At 34.0% G+C, this 23,869-nt stretch overlaps 1 protein-coding gene across 9 annotated transcripts in view; it reads right to left on the reverse strand.

Annotated features, from left to right (window-relative positions):
* KCNT2 (potassium sodium-activated channel subfamily T member 2) overlaps positions 1-23,869 on the reverse strand; it is a 354,895-nt gene that overhangs the window by 187,216 nt on the left and 143,810 nt on the right. Inside the window, exon 2 of one of the 9 annotated variants that reach the window (XM_082615043.1) lies at positions 10,628-10,704. The exons of the other annotated variants lie outside the window; for them this stretch is intronic. Within the exon in view, the coding sequence (XP_082471169.1) occupies positions 10,628-10,704 (77 nt within the window). The remainder of the gene's footprint in view (positions 1-10,627; positions 10,705-23,869) is intronic. 9 annotated transcript variants of the gene reach the window in all.

Below are 23,869 nucleotides of genomic sequence, written 5' to 3' on the forward strand. Positions count from 1 at the left end.
GAAAAGTTTTTACATTTATTTGTTCTCCTATTTAGTGAGTGTTACTAAGTGTTGGTCTCAGTACCAGGTCCTGGGGGAGAAAATGGTATAGAAAAACTTGCAAGACTACTTCCTCAATGGGAGTTAGAGTGCAATGGAAGAGATAGAAAATGATGACTAATGTAAATATATACAAATAACAAAGGAGAGCCCTCCAGTGATATGGTTTCCTATAATAATGGAATCCAACCTACTCAGGAGAGTCAGGATTCAATAAAAAAGTGATGTTTACTTAAAAAGGTGAGTTTCACCTTAGTCTGCAGAGAAGGCAGAGCATTTTAGGAAGGAGGGGGTGGTTAATCTGAAAGAGGAAGCAGGGGGAAAAAAAGCAGAGCTTCTGAGCAGAAGAAAGATCAAGGATGTGAGATGAGAAAGAAAAGATGGGGGGAAATCCCGATGGTGCAGGAAATTTAGAACTTATTAAGGAGTTTTGTATTCATCCCACAACACATGGAAAATTTAACAAGCATTAAGCAAGTGATGACACAATTGTATTTACATTTCCCAGCGCTCACTGCAGTGGCCACGAGATGAATGGTTTGGAAGGGAACCAGAGTGGACAACAGGAAAAACAGTTATAGGGCTGTTGCCATAAAGAGGTTATGACAATTTAGATGAGTGAGATGAGACTGAGAGGGACAGAAGTGGAAAGATTTGCAGGATATTTTGGAGGTAAAGTGTATGGGATTTGTTTTATCATGTACTGTGTAACAGAACAGGAGGTGTGACGAATGACTCCATTCTTTGGGACTGTCCAAAAAATGGACAGTAGCTGTTATTTCAGACTTACAGACACTTTGGGGGAAGAAATAGCATAAGTTTGCTTTTGAACATATTTCATTTGAGGAATCTAAAGAGGAAATGGCACAGAAACGGCTAACTATAAAGGACATAATTAAAACCATAGACACTGGCCCAAGACAATTTGGTCACAATTATTAGGTTCTTTCTGTTGCACATTTGTAACCTCCAATGAAAAGAGGAAAAGTTGTGGTGTCAGAATCTCTCCCTAACAACCTTGCTGCCAATCATTACACAATGAGAGCAAGTCATAGACTGAATTCTGCCATATCAAACACTCACGAATCCCTGTTCTGCAAGATCGAAGAGCTTCCTGTTCTCTTGTCTTTCTATGCATAACAACAAATACATTGAAAGAAATGATCACACCAAAGGAAACTTGAAAATGTACTGAGGGCAGTTTCTGCTAATGGTCTGTGGGATCAGATGACAAAATGCTCGTAAGTAGGAACAGGTTTGAAAGGGTCTCTAGACCTAAGGCGCAACTTCCTTAAAGGGTTAAGCTGCTGTGCTCACCAAATTCTTATAGTCCAGTTATGCAGGGGCAGAAATAACCAAACAACACTTTCTTGCCAACTATATGTCTAGAAAACTATTTTTAATTCCCTTTATGTTAATTTGTAAAAATTCTGAAACAGATATTGATGCTTTAAACTCTTGATACCTGACAATGAGTCTGTGATGAGAATCCTTCACACACTTCTTAAACATCCCTAGATTTTAACTTGTCTGGACACACGTATACCATGCTGTCCTGTGGTATGTATGTGATATTTATGGGATTACAGAAAATATAACTAAAATATATGATACATTCCTAGAAGAAAAATAAAAATAAAAAGGCTGAGCACTGACTGCTGAGAAAACACATGATTTAATGAAATGTTATAGAACAGAATGAAGACATAAAAAGAGAGTGTATCTGTGAACGCACATATGGGGTGCATGTATGTGTGTCTCACATGCCCAATGCATTCTCATAACCCCCATGTACATGTAAGTTATTCTTCATGTAAATTTTTCTGACTTTAATATTGGGAAATATAAATAATATTTAATATTAAAATATTGGAAATATTAAAGTCAATGACTTACGCTGGCTTTCTGAGTCCTACTGTGATATCAGAGATTCCTTCAAATATATTTTTGCTCCATTTCTAGTAATAGAATAACAGAATAAAGTCAATAGCTCTAAGGATCATATTCCCTTTTTTCCTCATTTTTAAGGCTTAAATTTCAAAAACAAACATAAAGTATGATATCTATTCTTCTTTCCTCTTTACACTTTTTATTTCTAACCATAAGTTTACTTTAAAAGAGAAAAAAGAAGGTATTCTTGATAGGAAAAGCTTCACAATCAAGTCATGAACAGTTCAAAGAAAATTCCACTGGTTGCAAAGCACATAAAATGGAATCTTGCATAAAAACCTCAACTGTGAAAAGCATTGCTATAGTGCAATTGCCTACAGTATATCCTTCAGACTAAGACAAATTAGGGAAGATAAAGTCGGTGATGTAAGACAGGAAAAATTGTAAATTGCTTTCTATACAACACCGAAGAATTTATACTATACTAAAGACTCCAAAAGCAAGAATGAAGAATTTTAAGCAAGAGAATGAATGATGTGATCAAATCAAATAGTGTCAAGCTCATTAATAAAGTCTGCTGATACTCTGAGTGGTTACTACTGCTCCAAGAGGTAAAACATTTACACTAGACTCTCAGTCTCCAGGCTGAAAAATCACCTATAAGACACTGCCCATGCAAATCACCCAAGTGAAGTTCTATCTGTGAGCAGAGGAAATAATGGATACTAAATTCAGTCCTAAAGTTTTTTCTGGGTTTGAGCTCTTGTCTCTCTGCAATTTACTATTTTTTGCTTGATTTTTTTAAAATTATCTTTTTCAGTTCTCAAAAGTGAAGTGTATAACCAATAAAATATTAGTTTTACACACCATTAATTCCCGTTATATATTTAAAGGTAGGTTTATAAAAATAAAATATGTATACATCCAGAATCTTTTCAGAAAATATTTGATTTACTTACTTTTCAGAAATATTTGATTTCTATTTTACTATCAAGAAGCTAGTAAGATAAACACTAAGTCATATGTTTCTGCACATATGAAATATGTAACAGTGCCAAATAAATATAATCTAATTTAGGCTGATTTATACTCATTTAACATGTTCCCACAGGAGTGTCTTGCTAGTTACAGTCACATAACAAGACCAATCCCGAATATTCAGCCACTAGTCAACAGTTTCTGGAAATCAAGTAAGGCGCAAAACAAGTCTTATTTTATTCTATCTGAAATGATCCAAATTTAATTAGCCATTAGAAATAAAAGAAAACATAGACCCTCACATATTACTTTATATTGTAAGGAGTGGGAATTACTCCCATAGCAAAAGTGACTCTTACTTTTATGTAATAATTTACTTGAACCCAATTTTAAAATGTAATATTGTTATCATGTTCATTAACAGAAAAGCTCTGTCATACTGATAACACTTTTACACTCATAACACTTAATCTCTGCTTAAAAGCAATTGAAAAATCTCCCCTAAGAGACAGTGAGGTGAACCTATAACCATGTCATAGACTCTATGAAAGCTAATATTTTAGAAAACTCTGTAATATAAAATATTTCTATATGTGAGTCAGAACACTCGTGAGAAGTATCTGACTGGCTCATTTGAGCATTCGACTAATTCATGGTGTATTTACTGCTTCTAAGCTAATGCCAAATATATCACTATCTATGTAGAATTGTCTGCTAGGTAAATAATTATTTTTCATTTTCACTGGAAGTTACAACTGTTTTCCTGATAGATAATATTTGTTCAAAGAGCAGTTTCAGGAGGTCAATGACACATTCTAAACTAAAGAAATTTACTGGAAATGTGGTTTGCATTAATATTTACCTAAAGCACATTTTGCTCCAATGGCTTCAATTTTTTAAAAATTTGTACCAACTTTCTCATATCAGATTATATACACTCAAAGAGATTAGCTAGGGATTAATATTGCAATTAAGGTATTACCATTCACAAAACTCTTTGATTTTTTTTATTTTTTGGCATCCGAAAGAAATTCACTAAGCAAAACAATAGCATTTTTAGGATCAAACATATACAATAAATATGGCATTTCCTTTACTTTTTACTCATCATGAGACTCATTCAGCTCAAAATTTCATTTAACAGCATCATCCTAATAGAATTTATCCTCATTCTTAGCAATTATGAATGTCATAGAATGATATAACTTCAATGACCCTGCTGGGAAAGTTCTGGGACACCCAGGGTACCATGGCACACTGGATTGAGAACAACTGATCTAGTCCAACTCCTTTCTTTTCAGAGGCAGCATCTCAGGGAGAAAAGAGTCCAACACTTGACCAAGGCTATCTATACTCTTAAGAAGGAACACCAGGAATATAACAATGTTTCTTTTCCCCTACCCACAACTTTGTAGAGATTAAATAACACAAGCTTTCTTTAATAAAACTGTGAAATTAGACATGTTTTTGTTTGAGAGAATAATTAGAGAGGAAACCAATTGCCTCAAAGCAATTTGTTAATTTAACTTGTAGGTTCTAAATCCTTCCCGAACCAAAAGGAAACCAAATTTATAACCCATGAACTAAATAACTAATGATTTATTTAGTTACTAATTACCTAGGGTGAATGTCCCAAATAAGATGAAATTTGACTAAGCTATGTTGTCTTTCCTGAATGACAAATTTATGTACAATATCTTCCACGTAGGTAAGACGAAGAGGAAAAGACTCATATAACATCAATCATTTTACTACATTCTATCTTTAACCATCTGAAATGAAAACCTATAAAACATTTTGATACATGTTCCTGCCCACCAGAAAGACAAGATCCAGCCTCATCCACCAGAACACAGGCACCAGTACCCTCCACCAGAAAGCCTACAAAACTCATTGAACCAACCTTAGCTACTGGGAGCAGACACCAAAAACACTGGGAACTACGAACCTGCAGCCTGCAAAAAGGAGACCCCAAACACAGTAAGTTAAGCAAAATGGGAAGACAGAGAAATATACAGCAGATGAAGGAGCAAGGTAAAAAAACCACCAGACCAAACAAATGAAGAGGAAATAGGCAGTCTACCTGAAAAATAATTCAGAGTAATAATAGTAAAGGTGATCCAAAATCTTGGAAATAGAATGGAGAAAATAAAAGAAACATTTAACAAGGACCTAGAAGAATTAAAGAGCAAACAAACAATGATGAACAACATAATAAATGAAATTTAAAATTCTCTGAAAGGAATGAAAGGCAGAATCAATAACAGAATAACTGAGACAGAAGAATGGATAAGTTGCCTAGAAGATAAAATAGTGGAAATAACTACTGCAGAGAAGAATAAAGAAAAAAGAATGAAAAAAACTGAGGACAGTCTCAGAGATGACTGGGACAACATTAAATGCACCAACATTCAAATTATAGGGATCCCAGAAGAAGAAGAGAAAAAGAAAGGAACTGAGAAAATATTTGAAGAGATTATAGTTGAAAACTTTTCTAATATGGGAAAGGAAATAGTTAACAAAGTCCAGGAGGCACAGAGAGTCCTATACAGGATAAATCCAAGGAGAAACATGCCAAGACACATATTAACCAAACTATCAAAATTAAATACAAAGAAAGCATATTAAAAGCAGCAAAGGAAGAACAACAAATAGTACACAAGGGAATCCCCATAAGGTTAACAACTGATCTTTCAGCAGAAACTCTGCAAGCCAGAAGGGACTGGCAGGCATATTTAAAGTGATGAAGGAGAAAAATCTAAAACCAAGATTACTCTATCCAGCAAGGATCTCATTCAGATTTGATGGATAAATTAAAACCTTTACAGACAAGCAAAAGCTGAGAGAGTTCAGCACCACCAAACCAGCTTTACAACAAATGTTAAAGGAACTTCTCTAGGCAAGAAACACAAGAGAAGGAAAAGACCTACACTAACAAACCCAAAACAATTAAGAAAATGGGAATAGGAACATACATTTTGATAATTACCTTAAATGTAAATGGATTAAATGCTCCCACCAAAAGACACAGATTGGCTGAATGGATACAAAAACAAGACCCATATATATGCTGTCTACAAGAGACCCACTTCAGACCTAAGGACACATACAGACTGAAAGTGAGGGGATGGAAAAAGATATTCGATGCAAAATGGAAATCAAAAGAAAGCTGAAGTAGCAATTCTCATCAGACAAAAGAGACACTTTAAAATAAAGACTATTACAAGAGATAAAGAAGGACACTACATAATGATCAAGGGATCGATCCAAGAAGAAGATATAACAATTGTAAATATTTATGCACCCAACATAGGAGCACCTCAATACATAAGGCAAATGCTAACAGCCATAAAAGGGGAAATCAACAGTAACACAATCATAGTAGGGGACTTTAGCACCCCACTTTCACCAATGGACAGATCATCCAAAATGAAAATAAATAAGGAAACACAAGCTTTAAATGATACATTAAACAAGATGGACTTAATTGACATTTGTAGGACATTCCATCCAAAAACAACAAAATACACTTCTCAAGTGCTCATGGAACATTCCCCAGGCTAGATCATATTGCAAGTCACCAATCAACCCTTCGTAAATTTAAGAAAACTGAAATTTTATCAAGTATCTCTTCTGACCACAATGCTATGAGACTAGATACCAATTACTGGAAAAAATATGTAAAAACTACAAACACGTGGAGACTAAGCAATACACTACTAAATAATCAAGAGATCACTGAAGAAATCAAAGAGGAAATAAAAAAAATACTTGGAAGCAAATGACAATGACAACACAATGATCCAAAACCTTTGGGATGCAGCAAAAGCAGTTTTAAGAGGGAAGTTTATAGCAATACAATCCTACATTAAGAAACAAGAAACACCTCAAATGAACAAACTAAACTTACACCTAAATCAAGTAGAGAACAGAACAAAAAAACCCCAAGGTTAGCAGAAGGAAAGAAATCATAAAGATCAGATCAGAAATTAAAGAAAAAGAAATGAAGCAAATGATAGCAAAGATCAATAAAACTAAAAGCTGATTCCTTGAGAAGATAAACAATATTGATAAACCATTAGCCAGAGTCATCAAGAAAAAAAGGGAGAAAACTCAAATCAAAAGAATTAGAAATGAAAAAGCAGGAGTAACAACTGGCACTGCACAAATACAAAGGATGATGAGAGATTACTACAAGCAGAAATATGCCAATAAAATGGACAACCTGGAAGAAATGGATAAATTCTTAGAAAAACACAACCTTCTGAGACTGAACCAGGAAGAAATAGAAAATATAAACAGACCAATCACAAGCACTGAAATTGAAACTGTGACTAAAAATTTTCTAACAAACAAAAGCCCAGGACCAGATGGCTTCACAGGTGAATTCTATCAAATATTTAGAGAAGAGCTAACACCTATCCTTCTCAAACTCTTCCAAAATATAACAGAGGGAGGAACACTCCCAAACTCATTCTATGAGGCCACCATCACCCTGATACCAAAACTGGACAAAGATGTCACAAAAAAGAAAACTACAGGCCAATATCTCTGATGAACATAGATGCAAAAATCCTCAACAAATTACTAGCAAACAGAATCCAACATCACATTAAAAGTCTCACACACCAAGATCAAGTGGGGTTTATCCCAGGAATGCAAGGATTCTTCAATATATGCAAGTCAATCAATGTGATAAACTATATTAACAAACTGAAGGAGAAAAACCATATGATCATCTCAATAGATGCAGAAAAAGCTTTTGACAAAATCAACACACATTTATGATAAAAACCCTCCAGAAAGGAAGCACAGAGGGAATTTACCTCAACATAATAAGGTCCATATATGACAAACCCACAGCCAACATCATTCTCAATGGTGAAAAACTGAAAGCATTTCCACTAAGATCAGGAACAAGACAAGGTTGCCCACTCTCACCACTATTATTCAACATAGTTTTGGAAGATTTAGCCACAGCAATCAGAGAAGAAAAAGAAATAAAAGGAATCCAAAAAGGAAAACAAGTAACAGTGTCACTGTTTGCAGATAACATGCTACTATTCATAGAGAATCCTAAAGATCCTACCAGAAAACTACTTTACCAAAACTATTTGGTAAAGTAGCAGGATACAAAATTAATGCACAGAAATCTCTTGCATTCCTACACACGAATGATAAAAAATCTGAAAGTGAAATTTAGGAAACACTCCCATTTACCATTGCAACAAAAAGAATAAAACACCTAAGAATAAACCTACTTAGGGAGACAAAAGAACTGTATGCAGAAAATGATAAGACACTGATGAAAGAAATTAAAGATGATACAAACAGATGGAGAGCTAGACCATGTTCTTGGATTGGAAGAATCAATATTGTGTAAATGATTATACTACCCAAAGCCACCTACAGATTCAATGCAATCCCTATCAAACTACCAATGGTATTTTTTACAGAAATAGAACAAAAAATATCACAATTTGTATGGAAACAGAAAAGATCCCAAATAGCCAAAGCAATCTTAGAAAGAAAAATGGAGCTCGAGGAATAAGGATCCCTGACTACAGGCTATACTACAAAGCTACAGTAATCAAGACAGTATGGTAGTGGCACAAAAACAGAAATATAGATCAATGAAATGGGATAGAAATCCCAGAGGTAAATGCACACACATATGGTCACCTTATCTTTGATAAAGGAGGCAACAATATACAACGGAGAAAAGACAGACTCACTCTTCAATAAGTGGTGCTGGGAAAATGGACAGCTACATGTAAAAGAATGGAATTAGAACACTCCCTAACATCATATACAAAAATAAACTCAAACTGGATTAAAGACCTAAATGTAAGGCCAGACACTATAAAACTCTTATAAGAAAACAGGCAGAACACTCTGACATAAATCACAGCAAGATCCTTTTTGACCCACCTCCTAGAGAAATAGAAATAAAAACAAAAATAAACAAATGGGACCTAATGAAACTTGAAAGCTTTTGCACAGCCAAAGAAACAATAAACAAGATGAAAAGACAACCCTCAGAATGGGAGAAAATATTTGCAAATGAAGCAACTGACAAAGGATTAATCTCCAAAATATACAAGCAGCTCATGCAGCTCAATATCAAAAAGACAAATAATCCAATCCAAAAAAATGGGCAGAAGACCTAAATAGACATTTCTCCAAAGAAGATATGCAGATTGCCAACAAACACATGATGGGACGCTCAACATCACTAATCATTAGAGAAATTCAAATCAAAACTACAATGAGGTATCACCTCACACCAGTCAGAATGGCCATCATCAAAAAATCTACAAACAGTTAATGCTGGAGAGGGTGTGGAGAAAAGGGAACACTCTTGCACTGTTGGTGGGAATGTAAATTGATACAGCCACTATGGAGAACTGTATAGAGGTTCCTTAAAAAACTAGAAATGGAACTACCATATGACCCAACAATCCCACTACTGGGCATATACCCTGAGAAAACCATAATTCAAAAAGAGACATGTACCACATTGTTCATTGCAGCTCTATGTACAATAGCTAGGACATGGAAGCAACCTAAGTGTCCATCAACAGATGAATGGATAAAGAAGATGTGGCACATATATACAATGGAATATTACTCAACCATAAAAAGAAATGAAATTGAGTTATTTGTAGTGAGGTGGATGGATCTAGAATCTGTCATTCAGAGTGAAGTAAGTCAGAAAGAAGAAAACAAATACCGTATGCTAACACATATATATGGAATCTAAAACAAACAAAAAAAATTGGTTCTGAAATACCTAGCAGCAGGACAGGAATAAAGACGCAGACACAGAGAATGGACTTGAGGATATGGGGAGGGGGAGGGGTAAGTTGGGAGGAAGTGAGAGAGTGGCATGGACATATTTACACTACAAATGTAAAACAGATAGCTAGTGGGAAGCAGCTGCATCACACAGGAAGATCAGCTAGGTGCTTTGTGTCCACCTAGAGGGGTGGGTTAGGGAGTATGGGAGGGAGACACAAGAGGGAGGGGATATGGGATATATGTATATGTATAGCTTATTCACTTTGTTATACAGCAGAAACTAACACACCATTGTAAGGCAATTATACTCCAATAAAGATGTTAAAAAAAAAAAGAAAAGAAAATCCAAGTCAGGAATCGTCATAATATCATCAAGGAACAGAAAGAAACCAGTCGTGTGGCAGCCAAGTGGTTCAGAGGAAATACCATACAAGCTGAGGTCAAAGAGGTAAGCATGGGCCAGACCGTGGACAGCCCCATAATTATTTTTGGTGTTTTGATCTAAGTGCATTGGGGGGGAAGATGGAGGTTCTTAAACTTGTAAGAATATTCTTACTGCTCTGTGGAACTAGATTGTAAGAAAACAATGGTGTCAGCAGACAGACCAGATATCCAAGCAAGAGACAAAGGCTGTTTGAGGGGTAGAGACAGTGCAAATAGAGGGGCATGGTGCCTGCAAAGATCTTGGCCTTAAAGCCAGTAGGCTTGCTGATAGATTGGATGTTCTGCCTGAGAAAAAAGGAGCGGGCCAAATGACTCCAGGTACTTTACTTTTTTTAAGGGATCGATCAACAGTGGGATAATTGAGAACATATAGGTGAAAACTGCCTGGAAACAGAGAAGAATTAAAAATGTTTTGGGCTGCTGAAGCTGTCAGCTTACAGATGGTTTTGGAAGCCATAGGCATCAATGAGCTCACCTAGGCAGATAGAGTAGCCAGGTCCTGGAAATCAAGAAAAGCCTTGATAACTTTCTCTGCCATTTCTTAGCAAACGTCTGGAAAAAAAAAATTTATGTTGGAGAAAGTTAGGTGAAAGTACAAATGATCTTTCCACCCTCTACGTGTTCTAATTTATCTCCTAGAATAAAGTTGAACCCTGCCAAGCACCATAATTTGTACCACCACACATTGTCTCCTGAAAGAATTGCTTTCACGCACCTGTTAAGGCCTCATAAGCATAGAAAAGATGACAGGTCATGATCAGACAAACCCGGGCTCATTCCTGGAGCCCCACTTACTTCTTTCCCCTGCCCTTAATGGTCTCCTCTCCAAACTAGGGTTATAATGCATACCTCAGAGTGTCATAAGGCTGTCATGGGGGTTTAGTAGAACACTAAGCCAATAAGCAGAAAACCAATGCTATCTTTCCATTACGTAAATTTTTGTAAGAATAACATACATTGTGCATCTACCCTTATATACTGTCTCTGTATCATTCTGCCTACAGAGTGAGGTTCTTGAGTTCTGCAGGAAACAGGGAAAGAGGACATTAATTACCTTGAGGGATGTGTGTGTTTTCTTTTTTCTGATAATGAGAGCTCAGTATAATTCATTTCTCCCCCCACCTCAGCTGCCTTAAAACTTAGTATCAGGTTTATACTTCATCCCTACTATGTTGATTTGTTGTTTCTTCTACTTCTGTTATAATGACCCAATTTCATGTCTGTTTTGAAAACTGCCTCCAACTTTTGTTGAAGATTATACAGTGTTTTTCTATCTCCATTTGACAGATGAATAAATTAAGCCTCAGAGGAGCTATAATTTAACTGAAGTCACAGCAAAAAAGTGACACAACCAAGAAATCTTCAAATCCAATGAATTTCTTTTTTTACCTAAAGCCCCTCCAGAAAGCTGCATATGTCCCTGTGAGAAATGAAGCCTAAGAAGAACGGTTTCTTTGTTAAACTAAAAATCTGTCCCCTAAATTATTGCAATGAAAGATACTACTTTACATTTACGTGTACTTTACAAAACACTTTTATATAAATGATCTTGATCTTTGTGTTTATTCAGCACTGCGTCCTGCTTGACTTTATAATTAGAAAATAGAGAAGATTTAGTGAAAGGCAAATGAACAAACCAAAAAAGTCCTGTAGAGAAAAATTAAAGCACTTGAGGGATATTTGACTTGAAGAAAAGAAGACTGTGCTTCAATTGTCAATATAAAAAGCTAATTATAAAGCAGGGGATTGAAAGTGGTTTTTCACCTTCCCAGCTGGCACACTAGAGGGAAGAAGTTCATATGAAATTCAAATGAGGTATTTAGAACATCCTAAAATCAATTTCCTAACAAATGAGAAGCCTAAAAATAAATACCAGAAACTTAAATATAAAGGTGGAACAAGGGCCTATAATAAATATAATTCAGTGGGCTAATAGTCAGGAATGAGAAGGAATTTTAAGTAGCTGAATCAGCCTGAATTATTTGGGATAATCAGAAATATTCTGTATACAATTTGCATAGCAAAATGTTGGTGAAAGTTATTATAACTTTGGGGCAGGAGATACCACCAGAATAAGCAATGGGTCTAGAGAAAGGAGACGGTGCTGAAATGAGGCTCTCAATACTGAATCAAAATACTCAAAAGCACAGAAAGAGGGTAAATTACAAAACCCTCTATCTATTTAAATAAAATATAAATGCAAAATATTATATATTTAATAACGTAAAATAATTTAGAGAATTTACTAACAGGAAATTGTGAGAAGAACAGCAATGATACATGACCCTGCTAAGTCAGTTGAAACGCAAAAGTGTCTAAGCAATTTAAGGAGTTCAGTAACAGAAAGGGAATTAAGAAGGGAAACACAAGATGAAAAAATGAGGAGGAACTTTGAAAGAGAAAAAAAAAGATTTTATGGTGTTTTAAAAAGATGTATGAATTTTGCATAGGCTTTGTTGCTTGATGGTAAGAAAATACTTTTATTATAATGAAAATGTACTATAAAAGCTCTGACGTTGACTATGGTTTGAAATAGGCAGCCATCTGGTTGGATGGTATAGAGAGGGCTATGTTTGGAGAAGTGAAAAATAAATATTCTAGGATCTACTTGAGTAATATGATTCTTTATTAAAGTCTTCTGCTGCTATTATATTTTTATCAAGTTCTCCTTGCATTTTCACTAGTTTTTACTTTATATATTTAACTGCCACCTCTTTTGGATACAGAGGTAAATGAAGATCCCGTCTCCTTGTAAATTGTGCCATTTATCCTCTCTTCCTACCCTGTTAAGGTTTTTATTTTGCTTTGTTTTTAATCAGAATTTCTACTGTGTTCATCCCTAGGTGCTCTTTTTTTTGGGGGGGTGGGTACCTAGGTGCTCTTTTCTAATCCATTGCCTTTAATGCTGATCCATATGTTGATGGTTACTAAATTCACCACCTGGTCCCCACCCTTCTCCTAAACTCTGGGCTCCTATAGACACATAGCTACTCGACACCTTACCTTAGGTTTCTAAAATGTGTCTCAACTAGAATGGACTCTTTTTCTTCCTCTTCATGTTCCTTTCCAAATTTCCTTATCCTCACATATGGCATGACATTCAGTCAGTTTCCCAAAATGTAAATCTCAAAGCCATCTTCAATGTTCCTTTCTCTCTCACCTTACGTCCAGTTTGTCATCAAAACTGTGTCACTTCTGTTAAAAAAAGAAACCATGGGCTCCAAATGGAGTCACTTGTGCTGAGCCCCACATCAGCAAACCAAAACTTAACTGCAATTTTAGTCTCTCCCAAGAATGTACTCTTTAACCAGTCAGTCTGGAATAACCTGGTCAGCACTAGTGAGGTCATCTGCTGGATAGATCCCTGCCTTCCCCCCATGGGAAAGTGACCTTGCCTGAAACAATCTACTCTGAAACAATCTGCTCTTTGCTAATAAACTTCCTTTCCCCATCCTCTTTCTGCCTTTAAAAACCTTTCTTTTTCTATAGCTCTTCAGAGCTCCTTTCTATTTGCTAGATGGGCTGGCGCCCGATTCATGAACCGTTGAAGAAAGCCAATTTGATCCTCAGATTTACTCAGTTGAATTTCAGGTTTTAACCCTTATAAATATTGGAGTAAAACACTTAACATGAGATCGACCCTCTTAACAAATCTATAAGTGTACAATAAATGATCTAAAGGTATAGTCATGGAATTAATCAATGGAAAAGGTATAACATGAACCCAGGATTGTACTGCTCCAATTTATGATTTTTACCATTATACCAAAGAGCAAGCACACCTCAGAGCTCACCAAAAAAAAGCAACTCTGTAGTCACTCTGGTATGACAACATCTGTCATTAAGATAGAAATTAAAGAAGTTCTTAATAAGTGACAGAAAATAACTGTGTTTAAGACCAACCTGAGCGAAATGCACACAGAAAATGAGAAAGTTTCAGCACAGATTGAACCAGAATGGAGCATTTCTTAATTGATGTAACGCTCTCTATTTTGTCCAAGGTCTCACACATCATTCTTACGGAGGAGCCAGCAGGTAACATAAATCAGTACGTGGCTTGTCCTGACCTTGAGGGGAATGCACTCACAGCTTGAGAATACAGGTAAGACAGTACAGGTGCATCATGGCCTCAAGTTGCACCATTCAAAGCAGTGATGGACCTGGGCTCTTAGCAATGATAAGAACTAGAATTAGAAGACAGGGCCCTGGACACTTGGAAAGCTTATGCAGCAGTTCAATACAAATCTCCCAGTGCACATATGGTTGGAGCTACACAGATGCAGCATTAGACATCAAGTATCTCAGCCCCAACCTGCAAGGAGGTCAACCTACCTTATTAAAATGACATATATAGAGTTTTGTGAATATGTGGCCGCTTCATTAAAAAAACAATACTGAAAAATAGTATAGGCACTGAAAACATACTTCATTTACATTCACATGAATTAAATACATTTTTTTAAGTTTCAATGTTAGCTTTTTTTTTTTTTTTTTCTTTTGCAGTACACGGGCCTCTCACTGTTGTGGCCTCTCCTGTTGCAGAGGACAGGCTCCGGGTGCGCAGGCTCAGTGGCCATGGCTCATGGGCCTAGCCACTCCACGGCATGTGGGATCTTCCCGGACCGGGGCATGAACCCGTGTCCCCTGCATAGGCCGGTGGACTCTCAACAACTGCGCCACCAGGGAAGCCCAATGTTAGCTTATTATTATTTGCCTTTTAGAAAAATATGTTGATTTTTGAAATGTTTCATGAAGAGTGCTGGATTTAAGAGTCTTACTGTGAGCTTTGCTTCTTTACAAAACATTCTTAAGTGCTATCTTTGACACAGATCCATGCAAAATAATTTTAGTGTTATACAATTCTAAAACAAAATGTGAACATTTATTTAGGATTTAAAATACAGACTCTCATGCTACCCTCCTTAAAATGACTGAAAAATCGTAATTGATTTGCTTACTTAAATAGGTTCTAAATATAATAACAAAAGCACCTTAATTTCTAATCACTTGTAATTAGTGCTTTTTAAGATGTGCTTCTTTTAATATGTTAACTATACATTGAGTTATACAAGCTTTTAAAGCTTTGGCAAGGTTTATAAGGAAAACATTAATTTGAACGAAAGGAAATATTGAGACTGTATATATTTTCACCACAAATTTCACCTAGTAAATGTCAATTTGTACAACGAAATGTTTTCAGAGGGAAAAAAAGTCACATGGAAGAAATAAATAAATATCAATGCATTCCCTATGAATCCCATTGTTGTGCAGAGTTACTGGAAAAATTTAATTAGCTATAGCATTCTGTGCTGAAAGCATCTAACACTTTGATTTCATGCTTGTAATTCAGACATTAGCATTCAAATCAGCCCACAACTTGCAATTTGGTATTTACTGAATGAATACGAATTAAATTGTTCCAAATAATCATTTTCATTTCCTGTAGAATCTCTGCCTAAAACCTAAGATTCCCATGGAATTTAAGATCATTTGAGATGTTGGGATTTTACATTTTCTAGAGAGAATTGTTGTTTTTGAAGTAATAATAAATCTCATTTTTCTATCGTTAAAAGAAATTTCTTGCTCTGCTGGGCACTGTCTTCATGTCTATGCAAAAAAGTTAGTAACTGATACCACAGGCCACAGATCTGAAGTCAACATACACTGCAATTTAGTAGTTCGTGAAAAGTGACCACACCCCACCCTATGCCCTGATGCACAAACATGCATTTTCTTTATTTCAAAATAATAGATAAACAGACTTTTCAGGAGAGGATTGGGAGCTAGATCAGATGGGAGAAACAAAAGTGAGATATTTAGGAACCAAAAAAATCAAAGAAAGAAGTAGAAGAAAAAACAAACAAACAAAAATCCTAAGAGATAATGGGAAGAGAAAAGCATGATAGTACATGTATCCCAATGCTCTCTAGTATCACATAGGAGGTGACAATTTCAGTAATTTTATTACATTGTTCTGCTCTCTCAAAATTTAACATTAAAAGAAAAATTCTCAAGATGTAAATTCTGAAGTTATATGGAGACAAAATTAACAGCCAAAATTTGATTTATCTGGAAGCTCCTATTTATGAGGTATGTGTATGCAATTTATAAAAATTTTTTCAGAGAGCATCTCTTTTTAACTAAAAAAGTTGTAGAAGTTTTACTACCCAGTTATATCTCTTTGACAGAAGTACCAGAACCAGAATGTCTTCATAAAACAATAGTGGTATAGAAGGTTACAGTTATAAAGATTTTTTCCATCACCTGACACCAAAATGTGAAAAGAAGGCATTTAAAAGAACATTCCCAGAATATATGGCTTGAACATGCTTAGCTTACAATATATTTAAGTATCTTCAGTTGATAAGGATATTGTCCTGGGATTTTTAACCCCTGAATGTTATTTTCTATCAATGGCAAACATTTGTTAAGCATCTTATATTTTCCAACCATAAGAGACACTGGACATAAAATGGTAAGAAAAGAAAATTGAAACTTTGTTATATATGATAAAAATCTGGCAGGAAATGCTGATAATTAAAGGAGCATTATATATTTTATAATTTTTTCCATCACTGAGAAACAAAGCTTCGGCATCTCCCATTAATTCAGATAAACTTCAAGAAAACTTCATAAAAGAGCCTCAATCTAAAAGTCGAGACTCAAAGGATAAGCAGGAGAGAAAGGTGAGGAATTCAGATTAAAAAAGAAAACTTAATATGAGAATCATTTTACAACTGTAAAGAAATTAATCATATAAATCATATTGAATGTGATCCTTACATTTTGCATTTTGTGTTAAGTTTTTTTGCCTCTTTTTACATTCCTTAATTTTTGTGACTTTCGTTTTAAAAACTTACACATATTCATTTTGAAAATTTAAACCATAGTAGAAAGTATAAGAAAGTTAAAAAAAAATCCTATATCCGTATAGAATCACCTGATATATTCTTATCTATATCTCTATAGAAACATAGAAGTATAGAAAGAGAGACAGATGAACAGGTAAATGGAAATAATTTGAAAAAATTTTAATTATGTATATATGTGGTAATTTTATCTAAACATATCATATTTGTTGTTGATAAAACTAAAAAAATAAAGATTAGAAACTTCCTAAATTTAAAGTAACTATTCACACAAAAGAGAAAGTAATGGATAAAGTATTTTTCTACAGTTAATCCAAAATATCTTTACAAATGAAGAAAGTGTCATCTTAATGTCTTATTAAACTATTATCCTACTTCAAACAGTAATTTAAAATTCACAATAGAAATGAGCAAATTATCATAGTTCTATTTGAGTTTTTAGTTTGATTATAATTTTTATATATCTAGGTTAATGGCTTCTAGAACTTCATACAAATAATACTACAAAGGTTAAGGATGTGGGCTCTGGAACCAACCAATTTGCCTAGGTCCAGATCTGAGCTCTGCTTCTTACTAATCGTAGACTTTGGATAAACTAAGGCTTATCTTTCCATCTAACCTTTCTGTGACTCAGTTTCTTGTCTGTAAAATGAGAATAATACCTATCATAGAAGGTTGTTGTGCAAAATTAAACAATTTATTACACGTAAAGCAATAAAAAATATAGGCTGGCAAAGAAGGTAAACATCAAATAAGTATTAACTATCATTACTATTATGATGACATTTTAGGATCTCTTTGGGAACAGAGCATTCATGTCTGCTGCTACAAGTAAACTGACTTATCTCTTACCTCAAATCTTTTATCAAGACTTCTTTATTTTCCTTAATTTTATTTCTTAATTTTGTAGATTTTGTCCTAAGGTAATTTTTTCAAGGAGACCTCACATGTGTCACACTCCCTATGTGTATTCATTTTTGAGATTATCAGTTGATGGCTTTCATACATAACTGACCATCTTGAGTGGTATAAAACCAATGTCACAGAGCCTTTCCTGCAGAACTATTATTCTCCTAAAAACCATCAGAAGTCATTGGGTCTCAATTAGTGTAGTATGACAACTGGCTTTCTCTCACACCTTTACCCCAACTTCTAAGTGGAAACCTCCCTTGGCTAGGTGTCTTCACCATGGACAATAAAACTGGGGTCTCTGCCTCTGCTTGGATAAATCTTCATCTATACTTCTGATAAAATGAAGTGTGAAGATGGGGTTTCCCAGAGCCAGATCCAATGAGTAGCTGTTGCATATACCACTGCTTCTCATAACATATATATTTTTTTCCTTTAATTTTTTTCTTATTTTTGTAATACATGTTTAATACTACATAGGTAGCATACTTTCTAAGTTCCTGTGTATCTGAAAATAACTACATTATTCTCATAATTCAATGAGGGCTTAAATTCTATTAAAGCTTAGGTTCTAAATCAATTTTTTCTTGGAAACTTGTGAACTGTGTTTTAGAAACTTTTAACTCAGATGAGAACATGGATATCAGATTGATTCTTATTCATTTGTAGGTAATGCCTTTATTTTTTCCTGAAGTTTTAGCACAGCTTACAGATAAGTGGATATTTAAGATAGATATACTTAGCTGTTTTCCTTTTTTTGCAAATTCCTTAACTACTTTGTGCCTCAAAGTTTCTTCATCTATAAAATAAGGACAATAGCACTTATCTTATAAGCTGTTAAAGGTTAAATTAGTTAATACATGTGCTCAGAATAGTGCCTAACACATAGGAAACCCTTGAAATGTTAGCCATTATTCTCAGTATTTGATGTTTGAAAATAACTGTACATTATTGTCGTATTTCAAAAATTGCTTATTTGTTGCAGAATTTTAATTCAAAACCATGTTTCTTAGATTTTTATATTAATAATAATTACATAATTATTATTTATATATATTCAATAACCATATTCCGCTTTTCCTCAATTTGAATTCAGCTTACTTGGTTAATTAACTGCCTAAAACTTGGCTGCTCACTTATGCAAAATTGAGTTGGGACAAATAGTTTTCTATTTGTTCTAGTGTGAAACAAGCTTGGGGACTGTTAGTCAGTTGCCAGATCTTTAGACAAATGCACTTTCTGTCATTCATTTGTAATATAAGCAAAACAAATGTGACCAAACAAAACTAGTAATCAAATATCATGATGGTGCTATACTGCTAGACCATGTTATAATACTTTCTCCAAACTACAGTACTTAGCTTCTCACTGTCCACTTCCCAAGTAGCTCTTTGCCTTAAGAGTCAATTTAGTAAATAGAGTCCAAGAACTTAAGCATCCAGTATTCAATAAGTATTAATCAAAGATGCACAGGAAAATCCCAAATACTTTTGAATTAAGCATGCTAATAATGTTTAACTAAATCACATTTTAAACAAATAAATAGGTTCATTTTCTCCTTAAATAAGACTGAGGAGGTAAAATCATTTTTTTTACATTGGACTAAAACACAAAATATCCACTAACCTAATATAGCTCTTTGTTTTATAACTCTACAAAATAATATGAAAATATGTAATACATATACAAATAAAAAATTTGAATCAAAGTAGGTGCAAAAATAAGTCTACTAGTGTAAAATTAGAAACACCAAATGCATTATAAATTAGAGTACTTACTATTGGTTAGAATATGTTGATAATTAAGCTAAAGTCATGCACTTAATTACCAGATGGACCAATTGTCTCTGCTTTGTTCCAGAGACACAGGCTGAGTCACAATTTCCAGCTGTCTTGGAAGTGTGCACTACTGAGCAGGAGGGGCACACAGCCAACACGCAGGAAGATTAGTCCAATTCCATTACAATGACAGGAAAAGCAATTCTGAGCACATTCCCTACAGGGAGGGGTCAGTAGTCTCATTTTTATTTCAGTTTGGCACTGAGCATCGTGTCTCTTATAGACGAATGCTTAATGATAGTCCTTTTTAATGTTCATAATGTTGAAGACAAGATATATTTTAAAACCATACAGCAGCTTTCCAAACAGGTAATATTAAGATTGTGAGATCCATGAACAACAGAGCCATTTCATCAAATATTAGTTCCTGAATCATTTGGGGCTTAAAATTTAATGTATGTATTAAAAGTTCTGATTTGGAAAAGCAATGATAGACTTGCTCCATGAAACAACTTAACAGCAATTAATTATGACTAATTTCACCACAATGGAATATATATATGTGTGTATATATACATATATACCATTATACATACATAGATACAAATATATATACATACACATATTTACAAATATACATATAAAAATATGTACATAGACACACACACATATATATACATATATATATATATATATATATATATATAATGGAATATTACTCAGTCATAAAAAAAGAATGAAATCTTGCAATTTGTGGCAACATGGCTGAACCCAGAGGGTATTAAGTTGAGACAGAGAAAGACAAATGATGTATGATTTCACTTATGTGTGGAATCTAAAAAACAAAACAAATGAACAAACATATCAAAACAAACAGGTGGTTGCCAGAGGGGAGGGGGTCTGGGGACTGTATGAAATAGATGAGGAGAATTAAGAGGTCCAAACTTACAGTTACAAAATAAGTGAGTCACTGGAATGAAATGTACAGCATGGGGAATATAGTCAATAATAATGCAGTATCTTTGTATGATGATGATGGCGGTCAAAAGGTAACAACTTCCAGTTATAAGATAAATAAGTACCATGGATGTAATGTAAATCAGGATTAACATCAATATGATTAACACTGCCCTGTTATATATGAAAATTGTTAAGAGAATAAATCCTGAGTTCCCATCACAAGGAAACTTTTTTCTTTTATTTTATATTTATATGAGATGATAGATAGTCACTAAACTTATCATGGCAATTATTTCATGATGTATATAAGCAAATCATTATCCTATACACCTTACATTTGTATAATGCTGTATGTAAATTATTTCCCAATAAAACTGGAAGGAAAAAAAAAGTAGTTAGTCCCCTGTCTGCTGACTAGAATCATTTTTAATCATCCTGATTCAGTTTCATACTATTATTAACAAATTACTATGCTTAAACATTTTAGAGTAAATCTCTTTTTTCAGGTTCACATGATAATTCAATCATCTTGTATAAAGAGCACTTTTGAAATTAAAATTTTTGGAGTGTTCACACCATGTGCCATGCCCTCTGCTAGACAGACATTTTCTAAACATATCTAATTTAATCCTCATTTGAAAAAACACAAACAACAAAAATCTTATAGGGTGATTAATATTGTACTCATTTAATGATGTGGAAAACAAGACTAGATAAATAAGTAATTTGCCCAAGGCCTCCAAATTAGTATAGACTTGAGTTTTAAATAAACAGTGTACATGTAAACATTTATGACTTATCATTGCCAGAGACTGCTTATTGTTCCACAACATCACATTTTTCTTTTTCTTGATAGTATAATATTCAACTGGGTATTTGTTGCCCCGACAGACTACATTTTTTGCAGATCCCCTGCAGTTATTGTGTGGGTATATGACCAAATCTAGCCTAAGTTATGCACACAATTTCTGGGTTGTGCCTTCTATTCTTCTTTCCTAAGGATGGAGTTAGGATGTAATGGCAAGAGCAAAGCAGCCATACTAAACCATGGAAACACTGCTTCGAAAATGGCTGAGAACAAGATATAAGCAAACTTTGTCTCCAACAGTATTAAGCTGATGTAACAATCTTGGACAGACTACCTACATGTTTCTATTTGAGTAAGTTCTTGTATCTTTGTGTATATTTGTATTTTATAATATGTGTAGTGTAACTCTTTGGTAAAATAGCCTGATGATATAGCATAAGTAATGTATCATTGTTCATAGTTTTCTTGTAGGTAACCCCACCATCAATGGTGAATTTGAATAAGACTTATTCTACCTTACTATGATGATCATGATTTATGAAGACATTTTGCTTGTAATGCTAGAGAAGAATACACAAAGAGATCAAACTTCAGTTTTTCCATCCTTGATACTATAATTTTAAAACATATTAATGTAAATGTATTGAGTATGTGTGATTGAAAACAATAACATTTTATGTACCTAAACTAACTCTAAATAATAATTGCACGTTAAAAGGTAGACTCATATCCATGTATTGGTGACAGCTTGAAGATTAGATAATATCTGTCAAAACTACCACTCAAATGTCTAAAGTTTAAACATACATACACACAACAACAACAAAGTAACTATAATTGCAAATAAAACAAAAAGTGAAACACAAATGATTAAAGTGACAAATAAACTGTATATTAGAAATTGCATATAGATCATGAAAACCCTTTACCTAGCACAGCACTGTGGCATAAGAAAATGGCAAAATTTGTGTAGTTGTTTCCTTTGAAAATAAAAATTACTCAAGAAATAGATGTATAGCAGAAAGTAAGAGCAAATAGAGAACCCACTGTGGGTAGTTCACTGTGAGGAGGATGCCTCCAGAACCAAAGTACTGGACTAAGTGTTATCATACAAAAATAATCTGTCCTTACTTTTGCATTAAAATTTCAATTACCTCTTTAGTAAATTTACTTTAATAGACTCCCATAATATTTAGACTCATTCATTTTACTTTTTGTAATTTTTCAGTAATTGAGAAAGTAGCATGTGCATAGGTATATAAAAATTTTAATTTTAAATAATACTTTCCTTAAGTAAAATGAGAAATTTCCTAAATTATCTAAATTATGTATCATAAAATTAAGAACTTTTTGTGACATTAGAAGAGAAGGCATTACTGTTAGTATTTCAAATTTATGCAGTTAGATATTTACTAGGTAAATAATAAAAACAATTTGTGAAGAGTAAAAAAAATTAAATGATAAGATGGCATTGTGTCCATTTTAAAGGGGTATTTTATGTTTAAAGACATGAAATATCCTAAAATGTTTACTTTTTAAATATAAAAGTATGCAATAAAACATATTTTAAATCCATTGAATAGAGGTATTAATTGCATACTACTTAGGTGTAATAGTTGTTATACTGCTATACCTACAACTATATTTACATACATATATCTATAGCTATACTTTAAAAATATTATTGTACTAGTGATGAAGGCATTCTTCCTAATTAGCTTTTTCTCTTTCTCAATAAGTCAAATCCAGGTCAGAACACAATTACACATAATTATGTTGAAAAACAGACATATCATTCTATCTCATTTTTTGATTTTTGAATTGTTTTTTTCTCTAGTAAGTCTCTTCATGAATCCATATGGGCAGTGCATCATTTCTCATTCCAAAAGAAGAAATACTGCTCAACATCACTAATCATTAGACAAATGCAAATCAAAACTACAATGAGGTATCACCTCACAACAGTCAGAATGGCCATCATCAAAAAATCTACAAACAATAAATGCTGGAGAGGGTGTGGAGAAAAGGAAACCCTCTTGCACTGTTGGTGGGAATGTAAATTGATACAGCCACTATGGAGAACAGTATGGAGGTTCCTTAAAAAACTAAAACTAGAACTACCATACGACCCAGCAATCCCACCACTGGGTATATACACTGAGAAAACCATAATTCAAAAAGAGTCATGTACCACAATGTTCATTGCAGCTCTATTTACAATAGGCAGGATATGGAAGCAATCTAAGTGTTCATCGACAGATGAATGGATAAAGAAGATGTGGCACATATATACAATGGAATATTACTCAGCCATAAAAAGCAATGAAATTAAGTTATTTGTAGTGAGGTGGATAGACCTAGCGTCTGTCATACAGAGTGAAGTAAGTCAGAAA

The sequence above is a fragment of the Mesoplodon mirus genome (genome assembly GCF_964341445.2).
Source record: "Mesoplodon mirus genome assembly, chromosome: 3".
NCBI lineage: Eukaryota > Metazoa > Chordata > Mammalia > Artiodactyla > Ziphiidae > Mesoplodon > Mesoplodon mirus.